Source organism: Apis laboriosa, unplaced genomic scaffold (genome assembly GCF_014066325.1).
Source record: "Apis laboriosa isolate Shangri-la unplaced genomic scaffold, ASM1406632v1 scaffold34_cov151, whole genome shotgun sequence".
NCBI classification, from domain to species: domain Eukaryota; kingdom Metazoa; phylum Arthropoda; class Insecta; order Hymenoptera; family Apidae; genus Apis; species Apis laboriosa.
Window position 1 is genome coordinate 7,571,929 of NW_025222928.1, and position 17,195 is coordinate 7,589,123.

The 17,195-nt window shown below is 45.7% G+C and overlaps 2 protein-coding genes across 3 annotated transcripts in view; both read right to left on the reverse strand.

Moving 5' to 3' along the window:
- The window catches only part of LOC122715323 (nephrin), a 220,543-nt gene extending 209,485 nt beyond the window's left edge, over positions 1–11,058 (reverse strand). For both annotated transcript variants that reach the window (XM_043937424.1, XM_043937420.1), the window contains exon 1: positions 9,483–11,058. In XM_043937424.1, the coding sequence (XP_043793359.1) occupies positions 9,483–9,567 (85 nt within the window). In that variant the 5' untranslated portion in view covers positions 9,568–11,058. The remainder of the gene's footprint in view (positions 1–9,482) is intronic.
- A 2,867-nt stretch (positions 11,059–13,925) lies between these two features.
- LOC122714792 (NPC intracellular cholesterol transporter 2 homolog a) lies at positions 13,926–16,705 on the reverse strand. The gene is given in 5 exon segments (XM_043936464.1): positions 13,926–14,257; positions 14,631–14,935; positions 16,448–16,552; positions 16,599–16,680; positions 16,682–16,705. Coding segments are annotated over 5 exon segments (600 nt in total). The 3' UTR covers positions 13,926–14,173.
- Positions 16,706–17,195: the final 490 nt, after the last annotated feature.

Below are 17,195 nucleotides of genomic sequence, written 5' to 3' on the forward strand. Positions count from 1 at the left end.
TTTTTTTTTTTTTTTTTTTTTTTTTTTTTTTTTTTTTACGGCCGACTGACACTTTCACACCACCCTATTATTTCCCCGAGCGAAATAATAAGCGTTAGTCGGGGGAGAGGGGTGAGGTTCTAGAGGGAGAAGCGAGAGGGTCTGGAATGGAACGGTAGGTGTCGAGGAAACAATTCCAACCCTCGTCTTACACGGAAATCCATACTCGGTTACCCTTGACGAAGAGACTGTGAATAATTACCGGCTTTGAAGCGCAACGTTGGAGGTTTTCACCCTTCGACGCCGATATTACGAGCAGCGCCACTTTTCATCGTCAATTTTCCACCCAGGGGGGACCGAGGGGGGGTTTCCACGCGTGTAAATCACACGTGTCGCACACGCGGAAACGAGAGCGTGGAGAAACGATCCAGGCGACAAAGATATACACGCGCGACGAGCGTACCGTACATTTGTACATTTGAACGTCGAGAAGAAGTTTTTCGTTCTCGCAAATGTACGTATATATACACGTATAAACGGTTACATGCGATACCCGGCGCGCAAACGTTACGTATAATTCTTCCATTTCGAATTTCCAGGACAGACTGCTCGTGGATAAAAATAACAAGGGGAGCGAGTGCGAAAGATAACGACGCTGCGAGAAGAGAAGTTCCTAAGGTGTTGGTGGCGCGGGGAGAGAGGGAGGGAGAGAGAGGGAGAAGGAGAGCTCCGCCCGTTTTCAACTCTATTCTTCCCACCGGCTCCCCACGCCTTGCTTCCCTTTCCCCCTTCTCGCGAAGCTTGTCCCTTCCCCTCCCAACCGCCGTCCAACAATAAGGATTTTCTTTTCACGCCACTAGACCCGATCGACGATCGTTTTTCATAAATTTCAACCCGACCACGATCCGACCAACACTCTCTCCCACTTGTTTCGCGGTTACGTGTTCTCAGGTAACGGAAAGCTCGGCATCGGTGTTGGTGGTTTCCGCCGACGCGGCCTCGTGTGTCTCGCTCTATTGTTTCTACGTATTCTCGCCAAGCACGAACCACCTTACGACCTCGTTCTCGACTCGTTCGTGCTCTTTCTTCGTTCCTAGCCTCGATTCTCTTTTCCTTTCCTTTTTTCTTCTTTAATTTATTCGACGGTAAATAAGATCCGGATCAAATCTCAATCGGGTGTAAGTCGAGATTTACGAGGATTTTTTTGGTCAAGAGGGCACCCGTACGATATACACCACGTGGCGTTTATAAAAATGCGACTCGTATCTTGTACATTTGCGTGTGAATTGGATGTCACCGGGCGCCATTTCGATCCTGCGTGTACCGACTTTTTCCTCCTTTGAACCGAGACCGTGTGTATATATACGAGCTGGATATAGTAGAACAAAAGTATCGAGCCGTATATAACATATAACATGGTTCATCTCACTGTGTATCACTTTATTATTAATCGAATCGTTCCTACAGGGCGCGAAACGGGGACAGAGGACAAGTCGATTTTTGTGATCTCTGTCAACGGTGGCTCGATTTCGCGGTTCCATCCCGCGGCCCGAAATTCGATTTAATCCCACTGATTTTCGGCTAAAGGATTAGATTACTCGATTTTTGTTCCGGCTTCCGATCGGATTAGCCTCCATTTCACAAACTCGCTTTCGATTGGAATTCAATTTACCCTCCCCCGCCCCTCCCCCTGATTCGTAGAATATGAACAGTTATCGGACATCCGTTGAATTATTGACCGGATAAAACTTTGCAAGCCAACCGTCTTCCCTCTGGCCGGCCACGAGAGGGATCAAGATTAAGCCGAGATCCAACTTTCTGCCTTCCCCTTCCCTTGTTTCGATTCCACGTGAATATCCGTGGCGACACGGATACACCGAATCCGTGAAATTAACGACTCCGCGAATCGAATAAATACAAAGATGGAAAAATTGGGGAACGAGAGAGGGAGAGAGAGAGAGAGAGAGAGAGAGAGAGAGAGAGAAAAGGAGGCAGAAATAGCGAAGCGTTTAACATGGAGAAGTTGAAAATTAGTTGAACGAGTATCTCGCATTCAACGAACAAATTGCAATTACCGTTCTGTCGTGCAAGCCACATATTAAATCGCATTAAAATGAGAACTAACCGAGATTGTCTGTCGACTAGAATTCGTTCGCTTCTCTTTTTCCTTTTCGGCCGAACCGCGTTAGAGGAAAAATTTACAACTAATAAATTCAATATAATCATCTACGGTCAGTCGCGTACAATCTTCGTACATTATCATACAAAGAGGAAATTCGTCTAAACCATGAATTCTGATTTTAACAAAAGTTTGCGTGAAGTGGAATAATGTGATAATTTTTGTTCAGAATATTTCATTCTTCCCGAAATTAGAATTTCTCCCGGGGAATAATTTTCGCAAGAAAGTTGTAGAGCGATAAAGTTTCTCTTTGTATCATTACGAAAGAAAACGGATATAGGTTATAAGATTAATTACTATCGTTACCTAATAAACATAACCATAACGGTGTGCGTAAATATTTCTTCCCTTGCTTCACTTAAAATATCTTTCTCTCGGTTACGACACGATATTCGTAATTTTCCCGAAATATAAACGGCACACGAAACGTAAACAGCACAATCCGATTCGATGGTCGAAAGAAAGCAAACTCTGTGCAATAATCTCGAGAGTGTAGTCGGTCGAGTTGGGTAGAGAGGGCAGCAGCGTGGGCATCCGTGAATTTGCCGGCGACAATACGCCGGAATATAACCGCATTGTGCAAACAGACAACGCGACGCAATGTGCCGGGAGCACGGTGCGTGAATCCTGAACATTGGACGACGACGAGTCCGGGCCACGGCGTCGTCCTCGTCGTAATCGTCATCCTCCGGATCCAAGTTGGTTGACGCCGCCTAACCATGGACAATGGGGGCCACGACCAGTACGGTACCATTATCCGCCTCTCGCGTCTATGACAACTCCATGAATTATGCAGCGTAATGTAGACGGATACGCGACCCCTCTTCCTCCTCCTCCTTCTCAACGCTCACGCGCCTCGCGCATGTCGTTCCATTTACCGATCCTACCGCTTTCAACCGTACGATTTACCTCATCCTTTCCGATTTACTCCCATCTTCTCTTTCTTATTCCCGTTCTTGTTACGTCTTACTCGACTCCTCGTCCCACCATTTACCACGTCAAAACTCGTTCTCGAAACGATAACTGGAGAGGTGGAATTCGGTTCGCCTTCGATCGAAAGACGGAACGAAAGTCGCATATATGTATATCTCGTAGAAAGGAAATAACGTTGAACGATGCGTTCGAAGAGAATAGGCTTGCAACTGACGCGTATTATCCCCTCCTCCTTCCCGTGGAGCTTCTGATACCCGTATTTTCGACAGGTGCTTTGAATATCGGTGCGTTTACCGGCACCGTACGATATTAGGCCGCCGATTGCCGGTATTACGGTCTCCGCAATATCAATCCGTGCGTGCGGTTATCGCAAAGTAGGGAAACGCCACGTTCAAATCCAACGAGCCCTATCCCCCGTACAGTCACCGACTACGATATTGCCAGATTCGTATTACCTTGGCTTTAACTACCACAGTCAACATCGATCCATCGAAAACGGTGAGCGCTTACACATCATGAATAATTCGCATCTACGAAACGACGCATTCATAGTCGTCAACTACCTATACACCGCCCCGTCCTACGCTTTCGTCACCGCTTTCGAACGAAAATCCCGATTCTCGGATTGGTTACTCGAAAGATTGAATTCGAGGAAAGGTAAGATTTTGAGATCGTGGTAATAATAATAATAATAATAATAATAATAATAAATTCGATTTTTGTTTTACGATACAAGAAGGCGTAAATATACTTAAATTTCGCGAAAACCATCTCGAGTTGAAGTTATATCGTCCCGGGATCTAATCTCGGGATAAGAGGTGCCCCGCTTCCATCTTTTTGCTTAAACTTTAAATCGTAATTTTCATCGGTCTCGACCCGCAAAGCGAAGGAGAAAAGCGAGGATCTGGAAAAATCTGGAAAAATAAACACGAGTGGTTATTTACGCGATACCAAATGATGAAATGAAATTGGAAGGAAAGCGACGACGTTTGGCTCAAAGAAAAGAAAGAAAAAACGTAGCCTAGCTACGTTTCGTCAAACTAACTGCTCAAAAATTTGCTCGCTCGTAAATAAAATATTAATACAATTCGTTACGTTACATACTTTTCCAAGATTTTTCGTGGGAAAAATCGCACGTGATCGAAGTTATTCGATCGGTCGAGTTAACGAGTCGTGAAGCTTTAGATTTAAAGCTGTTCCCCTACTCTTTTCAACCGTAGGAACACACGATGTCGGAGGGGAACCGATTCCTTCCGCCGTTCACCGAACGGTGGGTGCGTTTCAACCGCGCCAATGCGCATGGAGGGGAAAAAAGAAGGCGTGGAGAGAAAGAATTAGCCGGCGAAAAGGTTTAATCGTTAACGTTGGCGGTCGTAATCGGGCGGCTCGATAAAAGCATCGGGTCCCTAAAGAGTCATCTATCCGGCAAATGGATGACCCGTGGAACGTGGCGGCAGCGTACAGCGTAGAACTAGCAGGCACGCAAGAATCCTGGGGGGATATATCGGCTCAAACATTACACCCCCCCCCTCCCGTATCTGTCGTGTTATCGCGAACGAACAATGACTACCTATTACGCGACTCCCCGCTCATTTTTCATTATTATCGTGGGTCATCGGCCCGTTTCTAACGAGAAACGGCCGCCTTTCGTTCGTAATTACAAATTGGTCGCTCCGTTCCGGCCCGAATCTAAATCTAATCTAACCGAAAACATTTACGCCCTCCCCCCCCTCCCCTCCCCTCTTTAATCGCCCCTCGCGTAAATCGCCGCGATTACGGCCCTGAAGATCAAGATGGTGTCGCGAAAGAGGGAATGTTGGTTGGTTGGTCTTCTCTCGCCGAAGACGATCAACTTATTAAGCCAGATAAGAGGGGGGGGAGGGGGGCAGGGAGGAGATATGAAGTCGTTGGAATTCGTGCCGCTCTACGTCTTCGTGGGGGACCTCGGTTCGTGAGCTCTATACCGCGATGTAATCAGATATCCTAGGGCGTGTGCGTTACTCCCCTCCAGATCGGACGAGTCGAGGACTCGGTCGAGTTGTGCGGCCACGTAACCGTAACGTGTCGGATCGATATCGGAGGCGAAGATTGGCCCGTGCCGGGTGGAAAAAAAAAAAAAAAAAAGAAAGGAAGAGAAAACAGGTGTTAATCGTCGCGGAACACGCGTTGAGAGAGAGAGAGAGAGAGAGAGAGCTTCGTGACAACTAAACGTCGTAACTTGGGAAATTAGCAAATCGCTCGTAACCGTTCCAACGTAACCATCCCCCTCGGTGAGACGAATAACACCCCCCTTGGTGTGCGTAGAGTATCAACTCGATCTTGAAAAGGGAGAGAAAAAACACGAGGACATTCGTGACTTCGTCACGCTTTTCTCGATATCGCAAGAAATTACGTCCTGAAATATATATATATATATATATATATATATAGAACATCGACCAGGTATTATCGCGGCTAATGCCCCCTGCGTTAAAAAATTTTTTTACGCCCCGTACTAAACGTTGCGATCTTTACGACATATCCAATGCCTCGAACGTCTTCTCCATCAAACCGATCCAATAAGGGGTGCCATTGGATGGACCGACATTGGATAAAACCTAGAAACGAATAGATAGAAATAATATCTCGAATCCAGCTAGGAAACCTCACCGCAAAGATTGTCATTGTCCCTCTTCCTACGTGCAATTTTTCGGTGATCTTTATCGATTTATCGTTTGAGAAATTCCCCCTCTCTATTCACGAGTAGATGATCCATTCATACGACTCTTTTGATTAAATATGTCCGTCCATCTGGCGTCGTCGGCGAGACGGAAGCAATTTTGAGCCGAACGATTGAGAATCGTATTCCAATCACCGATAGTGTATACCGTAGGAATTCGGTAAATCTCGAAGAGAGATTTATATATATATATATATAGAGAGAGAGAGAGAGAGAGAGAGATATTGGAACGATGATAGTTGGCCCGATTCGCGCAATTCGTTGCCGCAGACGGGCATAATTAATGCACTACTTTGTTCCCATGAATTTATAATTTCCCGTTATGGTAAACAGCACTTGCAAATATTTGCATATGCAATGTAATAATATCGTTGTTAATTTATTACCGCTTGATGCGCACTGATATCTGCGGGAATACCGCATAATATCGCGTAAAGCTCGCTGTCATGGTATTTCTACATGGCGATTCGTATAATATCGTTATATATCCCCCTCCCCCCTCTCGTCGCAAGGGGTGCCTCTCCCCCTCTTTCACAGTGAAAAACAGGGATTTTTCCGCGCCACGTTTTCAACGATAGATCGATCCACGGCTTGAAAGGGGAGGATCCTTATATTACCCCCCCCCCCCCCTCCTCCTCCTCCTCCTCCACGAATCTCTTTTCCCCCGATTGGGAAAAGAGAAATATCCGTGGAATGTCGCTGCGCCCAGTCGATCGAGTCCAACAAAAATTACATCCATTCCCCAGTTAAGTATTTACAGGAGGGGAGATGGCAAATAATAATCGATGCCCCCTTCCTTCCTTCCTTCCTTCCTTCCTTCCTTCCTCTATCGACCATCTTATCCCAATAATCCGAGTGTTATCGGGGTAACGATCCATTTATTTATCGAGGCGTTAAAATAGTACATTTTTCTAACTCGAAGTTAATAAAAATAAATATATATATATATATATAAATAGATCTCGAATTCTATATATTTCTAGGCGAGATATAGCGAACGTTAAATTTAACGTTAAATTAGTCGTTGACTAATCCCTCTATAAATTGTTCTACGTTGCCTCCAGCGTGATGGCAAGCGTGAATTCTGAGTTCGAATCACTTAAAGGCTCGAGAATCGAGCAACGTTGTAGCGAGGAGTAGTTGGAGCGAGGGAAAAAAGGCCGCGGTTGAACGATTGGTTGATTAATTGTTGGGGGAGGGGCATCGATTAAGCGGTTAACGGGGAGGGGAGGGGAGGGGAGTGGTTCACGCGCAATTTCGCGGGAAGAAAACGTTCTCCCCGCGACTTGGCCCAAATTCCCCCGCCGCTGACAGTTATAGGACGTCTCGTTTGTAACTGTCGACGCGACGGGATAGAGCTTAAACCCCCGAGATGCATCCTGTGAAAATCAAGGGTGGGGGGGGGGGGAACGGTCTCGAGATACGACGAGAAATATTGGATTCGACGTGTCCCACCAGCGAAACGATCCTGAATACGGTTGCTCGAAGAGAGAGAGAGAGAGAGAGAGAGAGAGGAAGAAGAAGAAACAGAAGTGGAAGAAGAAAAGAAACGCGCATAAATAAGTCAGGAGATACGACAAAGTTTCTTCGAAAAAAAAAAAAAAAAAAGGGAAAAAAGGAAACGATCGATGTATTCTCCCTTCCATTTTCAATTCGCCTGCATACACTGTATTTCCTGCGCTGCGATACGAACGACCAATGAACAACGAGATTGGATCAAGTTTCCAATATTCCAAATTATAGATTTTTCTATCGCTTTTTTCCCCTACTTTTTGATTTTTTTTTCCTCTTTTCGTTTTTTCTATTTTTCGCAATATCATGGAATCAAAATCAACACGATCCATTAGCGACTGAAAAAAGGGATCCATCGTTTGAAAATTTTCGAGGGGGGAGAGAGAGAGAGAGAGAGAGAAAGAGAGAGAGACAAAGGAATTTTCGCGGTGGCCGTCTAACACCGGGGACATTTCGTTTTTACGTTTTTCCGCTCGCTTAAAAAGAGCGCCTCTCTCCCCCTTCCAACGATTTTTGCACACGTTTGTGACTGGCGCACGCGTTTCCCGCCGCTGTTTTTACGACTCCCGTTTCCTATTGTTCGCGATATCACCGAGCTTACACCGCCAAATGTTTCCCAACGATTCGAGATTTCGGGGAAGAAGCGAACGCGCAACATAGATTAAACTGGAAGAGATCGAGTAACAGGGAAGTAGAAAAGTAGAAAAAAAAATAACGTTTTCCCTTTCTATTGATAATAGAAACGAAACAGAGATACACGGATTAAACGGGAAGGTAAAGACAAAAGGCGACGAAGAGACAAAGTCCTCGATGAATGCGTCTCGTAAAACGCCTCATTGTCCTCCGTCTTCCATTCAACGACTGCAAGCATCGACTGTGACGCGGCAAAAAAAGGGTATTATTGGCGCCAACTAGGGTGAAGAACTAGGGGAGGGCGGCGAAAGGAAAACCGTGTTGGCGAGAGGAAGGGAGGAGATTCGGTGGTAAATTAATTAAAGAAGAATATTAATGGAATAACCGCGAAGAAGCGGGGGTAAACAGGTGTGTAAAAGGAAGTTAATCGTGGATATTCCTCCATCTTCTTTCATTTTTTCTTTCTTTTTTCATTCTCCTTATTTCTTCAATTCAAACGGAGGATCGAACGACTCGTGGAGTTTTATCCCCTTCTCGATCGAAAAATCGAAAAGAAGAGGGTCAACGGAAGGGGACCTCGTTGTTGCCAAAGGACGACTCGTGAAAGTGGAGGCTTGATTCGAGTCTTCGATCTCGGTTTATCTCCTCCTCTTCGATGGGAAAAATCGAAAAGAAAAGGAGACTTCACTGCTGCCAACTCTCTTGCTTTAGAGGACACGCGATAACAAGCGATCTTAATAATTGTCGCATTTATGGGATACATTTAGGAGATCATACTTCATTATTCGCATCAATAATTAACCAGCTCGATTCTACGATTCGAATGAACACAGGAAAACTCGAGTCCAAGGAATACACGCAACTTTCCAAAAATTGCTCTGCTCATCAATAAACGACTCGTATTTCTTCTTCCGCGCGACTTTTCTCCCGCTTCGATTTCAACGGCTTCCACCTCGCAAATATTCGGAGCGGTTGCAAGCGGGAAGAACGCGGTCACGGGACGATCGGAATTCGCGCGGCTCGCGAGACTCGCGGGTTAGGGATTCGACCGACTCGTGGACTCCGGATCTTTAATCGAATTCCCGAGTTGGCCGGCCAAGTTGCTCCAACAGTCTTGGCCCAACTTCGGCGTCGAGGACAATGCGTGTGGAGGGGCATCAGAACCGAGTTTTCAATCGCTGGATAACGAGAAACTCCCTCCTCCTTCGGCCCCATTATATCGGGATAATTTCCGGGAGAGCTACGTGCCTCTCCAGCCTCTCTCTAATTGCGATGCAAATTCAAAGTCGGCCACCGCAAATTCACTCGGAATGCTGAATCAATGTCGGGGCGAAACGCCATCCGTCAAACGTGGGCGCGTCAGCAGAAGAGAAGAATAGGACGAAAAGGTTGGAAAGTGAGGGAAAAAGTACCTTTTTACCTTTACGATTTCGATCTATGCAAGAATATTTCATTTCTGACACGCGATACCTCGATTCGTATATTCGCGAAATAAAGGGAAATTTGCAAAGGAGAGAAAGTACTCACCCGATTTCTCGTCGACGATGGAAGCGATCCCTGCGACGAAGGAGACAGCTTTGGTTAGTCCGACGAGCAACAGTACGCTCCACATGTTCTCTCGATTATTCCTTATCCTTGTTGAATCAGTTTGGGAATAAGCGAAGAAGGAAGCTCTCTCTCTCTCTCTCTCTGATCCTCGTTAAGTCATGTTCGCCGATTCTTCGAGCACCGCGCCCGATACTTGCCACTTTCCACTTTCATCTCGCGCCCGAGTACCCGTCCGCGATCGCCGCGATCGTGGCGAGTCGGCACGAGCCGTCACGCATCGTCCGCGCACCACCGAAATCCGAGCCGAACTGACGCGATTCGACGGCCGCGCGCCCGACCAATTTCTCCGAGAAACGTTTACACACGACACACCATAGCGTTTCTTCGCTCGTGTTTTTCCTCTCCTCTCGGTTAAACACTAATTAAACTTGCCGTCCCACCGCATCCACAACCGCAACAACCTTCCTTCTCTCTCTCTCTCTCTCTCTCTCTCTCTCTCTCTCTGCCTCTTCCCCTTCTTTCATCCGTTCACTCCATCAAAGCGTTGGACACGCGTACTGGTCCTCTCCTCGCTGTTAGAAAATCTACCGCACTTTCGGCCTTCCAACCGCGCGCCACTGTCGCCGATAACTTGCAACGACGAGCACGATACCCGCAATGACCGTGGCGTGTATATATGTGTATATATGTGTGTATATCCATCCAAGGCAGCAAAATTCACCGCACCGATCACCCGTGCGAAGGTATATCGAAACTTTCCACCATCACAAGCTTTTTTCAAAGAACAGCCGCCCTTCCTTCCCAAGATTCCTTGGGAATCGAGAAGTTTAAGGGATCGGATAACGAAACGTCCACCGCCGCGAATTCTCTCGGCTTTCGCATCGAGGGGGGGGGAAGGAATCGGTGGAAATCCCACAGGTCGTTGCAGGATGGTTAAGAAGGACGACTCTTCTCCACCATTTTCCTAAAATCTCTCGAAACGAAATATATATATATATATCCCCGATTGGAATTGTAATCGTTCCAAATAAAGATCAAAGGGAGATGAGAAGGAGACCTTGGCACGCCACAGACTTTCTGGAATAGATCCAAGCAGGGCCTGCAATCTCGTCAATGGCCGCGAACCGGCTTCGAAATCGATCCTAGGCAGAAAGATTCCGCCAACTGCTCCTCGCCCTCCTCCTTCTCCACATTCCTCTCCTCGTCGCCTCGCAAGCACAGATCCTTTTCCCCTCCGATTTTCGCGCGCTTTTCCCAAGTAGAGGAACGTTCCTCCTTTCCAACGATCGAACACGCGGTCAACACGATCCAAGACGAACACCTCGATCTCCCGTAAAAAAGAGAAAAGAGAAAATTCGACACGTGCGCTCAGACGGAGCTACGCTTGTTTGAAGGGAGGGGAGGGAGGGGAGGAAGAGAACTGTAATCGCCGGTAATTTTTGGCTCGGCGGGGAAGGAGAGGCGGCGGAGAGGGGTGGTGCAGAGAAGGCGCGCGCGAAGGATAGGAAGTCGGCGCAGGTCCACGGACGAACGCTGCTGCACACGTGGTCCTCGACCGACGGCGGACGGCACACTGGCGGAGAAGACGAGCAAACGGCGCGGCGGCGGGCGCGCAGCCTGCAAAACCTCCCGAGGAGGTGGAGGTGTCGGAGGAAAGGCCGGAGGGTGGGGCGAGAAAGGGGGGTTTGCTCGTGGACACGGCCGCGAGAAAGGGGGAACAATTCTTCTTCGCGCGTCCCGATGCGCGGATCCATGAAACCGATGCCGACGCACATGCGTTCCGCCCTGTTCGATAACTGAGCCCTTCCTTCGCATCTGATCAGTCGGAAGATCGATTTTTTTCTTTTTTTTTTTTTTGTGTGTGTTTTTATTTCCGATCGTTCGCTCTTCGTCTTGTTTCTCATTTGTAAAAAGGAAAGGGCGGTTTTTCGAAAACAGCGATCACGATTGTTTTCTTTGCTCTCGAGGGACGGCGAAAATGTATCTCTATTTATTGTATCATTTACGTGATAATTAATTTCGTTCGAGTACGATACATATATATATATATATATGTATGTATATATGCGTACGATATTAATTTTCGTTTCGTTTGTTCGCGAAACATGGAAAAACCGGTGGGATCGGAGGATAGATCCACGTGCAAATATTTTTCACGTCCACTGTGTAATTGAAAACTGTAGCCATGAATATCTTGTTTTTCCTTCGAATCGAGAAAATATACTCGGATAGGGATAGGTTCGAAACAGAGGGGGAATAAATTCGTGAAGGGTGGAGATGTTTGGACGCGTTTAAGATTACGCTTAAGGCTTACTCGACGATCCATGGGTCAACGAGCGCCTTTTGTTCGGTTGTCGAAGTGGTTTACAGTGGTGGAGAGGCTGGCGAGTCGGTGGATAAGATACGGGGTGAACGGGATGGAAGGGATGGGGAAATAGTGTCACGGATCATGGTCATCTTAAAAGCTCGTGAAAAGGAGCGCACGCCACTCGAACGCTTGCCTGCATAGACGGTTGTATATTTTCGACGGGGCACGCGCCCCCCTCCCCTCTCACGAATCTTCGAAACGCTCGTCGATAACGACTTTTCGTCACCGTTGCTCGAGCGCACCCTCCCCTCCCCCAGCAACAAAGGAACCGGTGGACAAAGGATTAATAACCGAGCTCGATCCTATCGATCCAATCTCTGTCTCTCTCTCTCTCTCTCTCTTCTTTGCGTCTTCTCCTCCGAAATTAAATCGGCCCTACTTTGCGTATCGGGGGAGAGGCATCAACCGTATCACAAAAGCTATACCGCGCTCCGCGCTTAAATATTTCACGTTTCACTTTTATTCAGCCGAGTATGGCTCCCCGGCTCCGATGAATTTCGTATGAAACTGCGTGCGTGCCGTGTCGCGTATATTACGCGTTCCAACGTAATTTAAAACCGGGCGAGTGAAAATTTCACGATAAAATCCGCTCCCGGATAAGAGCGCACCACTTTCGGCCGCGTTGGGACAACGCGCGTATTTTTAATCTCGATCGCGTCCTTCCCCTCCCTCCACGTGTTTCTCTCTCTTTTCGAGGAATATTCGATACCGCGAGGTATTCGAAAGGGATTCGAAAAAGAGGAGCGAAAAAAATCAACCGAAGCGCGGGTTACGTGACAGGGCGGCCGAACACGAACGTCAAACCCCGTCGCGTTGAAATCGCGACATTTCTGAGGGAGGGGAGGGGAGCGACATTACACGCAGAGGTCGGCCATTAACGCGGTCATTAGGCCCGCGATAATGCGCGGGACGGGAGCGCGGGCGAAGGTAAAAAACGTTTTGGTTCCGTGAGATTCGGCCTCGAGATTAAAGCGCTCCCTTCACGCAACGCCGTTTACTCGATCTTTAGGAGAAAGCGGGTATCGGCCGCGATACCGCGCCAACTTTGCAATTTTCGAAAATGACCAGCCTTTCTCGCTCTTAAATCGGCTCCTCGATTATTCGAGACGAAGAGAAAGAAGGAGGGGGGAGGGGGGGGAGAAAGAAGCCGAATCGATTGTTATTCGACGGGGGAGGGGGAAAAAAAAAAAGCAAACCTTTCGAACTCTATTGCGACGTGCGGCTTGTAATTGAATAATTAACGAAGTTGTTATCGATCAAACCCCCATCCGTTGTAATTTACTTTTGTAATTCGAGACGAGATACGAGTCGACGGGGAAAATAACCGAGCGGAGAATACAGATCGTACGCGGCGATTGGAATTTATGAAAAATCGCGTTGTAAATACCGTGTGCCAACAACTCGTTATCACGGTTGCGTTTCGATTTTTCGTCAAATTTGCAGAGGCATCGCGAAACGGGGAAGCTGTTTTTTTTTTTTTTTTTTTTTTTTTTTTTTGTATATAGATCACGATGTAATATGCGTTAAAAAAAAAAAAAAAAGAATTTATCGCGGGAGAAACGATTGCGTCGCAATCGATTCGTCCGTCACTGCGATCACTGTCCTCCCTCTTTCACTCTGTCGAGGGAGAAAAAATCGTTATCCTCTCTCTTCACGAGCGAAATTTTTTACTCGTATTCGAAAAAGAAAGAAATTTACACGGCGATCTCAAGGTTGTTTTTTACATGGCGGAAGACGAGGTTTCGATTGCGTTCGTATCGTCGGAGGAGCCTATCCAACGCATTTTCCCGTTTAGCCGTGCGTGGCGGTAGCTGACGACTCGGAAAGTTCGAAGTTTCCTGTATTACCTACGCCTCGTCGAATTCATCGTTAACCTCTCCGTCAACCGTTCTCTCGCACACACGCTCGACTCTTTCCAAGGTCGTTAATCCTCCTTCGATAACCGATAAAACTAACTAATCCGACAAACTGGACGTTAAAACGCGAGGGGAATGGAAAATAGAAAATCGGGAGCGATAGAAATAATCGTTCGGAATAATTGGACAAGATGCGGCTAGATGTCGCGACGAAAGAAATACAAAAGCTTTTATTAACGAATTACAATTACTCGCATACACTATATATATGATACTGATTAAGCTCGTTCTCTGAGACAAGACTACGTGAGAATCGTTCTATCCACGGAGATCGTATCTTTCCCATGCGAAAACGCTTCTCTTCCATCTTGCGTTGCACATAGATTTTCTTATACCGAGGTAACAACACGTTCATCGCTTCTTCTCCACAAAAATACGGGACATTCTCAATTGGTGATCTTTGCTGGAACTTCGAAGCACGCGATCGTGTTGTTTCCTTCCATCAGCGCGTAATGAATAACCATGGAAATCTGTAAATAAAAAAAAATGCAACGTGAATCGAGAACAAAGAGGAAACTTTCTCATCATTTTTTTATTCTCTACGATTTTTTCCATTACAATCCGTTGTAAATGGACTGTATATACAATTATAAGAAAGAAAGAAAGAAAGAAAGAAAGAATTAAAAATAAATCGAAGAGATAATTAACCATTCTTTCATTTCACGTATTGCGAAACAACCTTAGACTTGTGCTCGTGCGCGATAACGTTTATTAAAATCGGTTTACTGGCCACGATAATTCTTATCTGTTCGATGTGTAGGAATACAGTTTGGGGGGAAAAAAAGAAAAAAATAAATATATTCAAGAGCAAGCAGAGAGAACGAGAAAAAAAGTTTTTTTTACCGTGGGATAAATCTGCAGCACGGGGAACTCTCGCTTGTAGATGTACTCGACGTCTTTCTTCAACGAGCATCCAGCCGGAGTTCCGTCCAGATTGTAAATGTTATCGCACGCGCTGGTCCCATCCACGCCGACGAACGGCAACGGTACGCCAAGCACAGCGGCGTTCACAGAGTTCACCAAAGACTCGACATCTTGTTTCGGCACGAACTTTTGCTCGACCGACGCCTTCGTCCTTCGTTTCAATTTGCACGGTGGTACGTCGCAGCCGGTTATCTTAACCTGATTCGAATCCTCGAACTTCTCTCCTGCAATCAATTTTTTTTTTTTTTTTTTTTTTTTTTTTTTTTTTTTTTCCCGATTACAAAAGTGGGTCTGCAATGCGTGACGCAATGCGTACGCTCGGTCGTAAAGCCGATACGGTAATTCGCATTGATATTCGAACGACGTGAATTCAAACACGATGACGTTCACCAGTTCAGAGATTATTGCTCCGTGTATTAATATTATTATTATTATTATTATTTTTTTTTTTTTTGCTTGTTGTAACGTCGATATATGGCGACAAATTAAATAATGAAGAAATTTAACCGTGGGAAAAAAAAAATATTGGTGCGCCAATGATTTAATCGGTGCCCTCGCTAAACACGGGTTGTTCACAAATGTGTTGTTTGTTACAAATGTGTATAAAGTTTGAAAATGTGTGCATTTGCCTCGCGTCGCCTGAATATTCATTGCGATATATTCGTTTAATATATATCTCGTTGGGCAAAAAATTATGTGCGCAACGAGTAAATAAAACGTATTACTACATTTTTTTTCCTTTTTTTTTTTTTTTTTTTTTTACTATCATTACGTACAATTTATTTGAATAAAAATATTCTTTGACAAGATAAACCAAGGCTTTCCTGCTCATAGTTATATAATTGAAAGACGTTGAAGGATTTCTTCTTCCAGGAATTTTTCTTTTTTTCCTTTTTTTTCATCGAGGAGTCATAAAAAAGAAATATATTAATATTTTCAATATCTCGTAGCATCCAAATACCGTTGCCAATATATTAATAAAGATTCCATTCGACCTGGTTTTAACTCTGCTCGCCGATAAAAACCGAGTTCCTCTCGAAACGAGCCAGTCGATCGTTTAATTACGGCGCGATCGGCACACCGTACTTTGCATAATAAAAAAAAAGGAAAAAATAAGAGAATCGACAAGAGATCGTATATTCTCTCTCCTATCAACTTTGAAACGAAATCATCGTCGAAGGAGAGAGAGAGAGAGAGAGAGAGAAAAATCCACGACATATCGAACAAAATCAATTTGCATTTTTCACTTCTGGACGATAAGATGGGGATGTTATCCGTACTTTTTTTTTCTTTTTTTTTAACATCTTCTTATCTCAAGTTTCGCTCATTCGTAAATAATCCATTGAAAATATTATGCAAAATAGACGTAATAGACCGACGTATACACAAAAATAAAAAGATACGATCGATGAGTCAATATAAAACTTGACCGCGGAATGTAAACGAGAGAACACGTACATGTACATACGCACGCACATACACACACGCGCGCGCGAATCGTATTTAAATATGCGAACGGCAAACGATCGCCGCCACGACACGATTTTTATTACTCGTTCTCGAAACGAGCGGTGATAATTACTCGATCGAGTACGAGGGAGAATAATTCCAACGAGGAATTTATCGATTCGAAAGGAATAACCGGGGGAGGGGAGGGAAAAGAAAGAAAGAAAGAAAAATTTTCTTCCTTTTTCTTTTCTTTTTTTTTTTCTTTTTTTTCTTTTTTTTCTACTCACCGGTTCCACAGTGATTAACTTCGGTTGCACAGACAACTACGAGCAGAGCTACGAAAACGAGAATGGTTCCCCTCATCGTCGCGGTGAAAGCGCGGTCCCGTTTACGTGGACGAGGAAGAAAAAAACAAGTTTCGTTTCGTGTTCAAGGTATCGAAGATCGTCTCGTCGATCGTCCTCGGCTCGCTTCGATCAGGTCCAGATCCGGCTCTCGACTGGGTGTTGTTGCCACGGGAGGATGGTAACGTTGTGATCGGTCATTCGTCAAAGTTCACTTTAAATAGATTCCCCTCCCAGAGGAGGAGGAGGAGGAGGAGGAGGAGGAGGAGGAAGCCGGCCTCCTCAAGTGGGGATGGTGAAGAGAGAGAGAGAGAGAGAGAGAGAGAGAGAGAGAGAGAGAGAGAGAGAGAGATAATGGAAGTGGAAGGGATTCCGTAAATTTATAAAACTTTGAGGAGGAAGTTGTCCTAGAGACGGCGAATGCGACATGTAGTTTGCGCGCAAGATGAATCGTGAGACTCGCGAGGAATTGGACGAATCGTCGTTTTTCGAGGATGGACACCTTCGAGGACTCGTTGGAATTATTCTTCCAACCTTCTCGATCCGATTTTTTCCGATACGATTTCTTCCTTCTTCTTCTTTTTTCCCGGCTCGCGAACGGAAATGAAACGAAGCCGCGAAGAACAAAGCACCGGAAATTAACAACGCTCTTACGCTCCTTTGGTCCCACTTCCAATGAAATTCCTAGTTC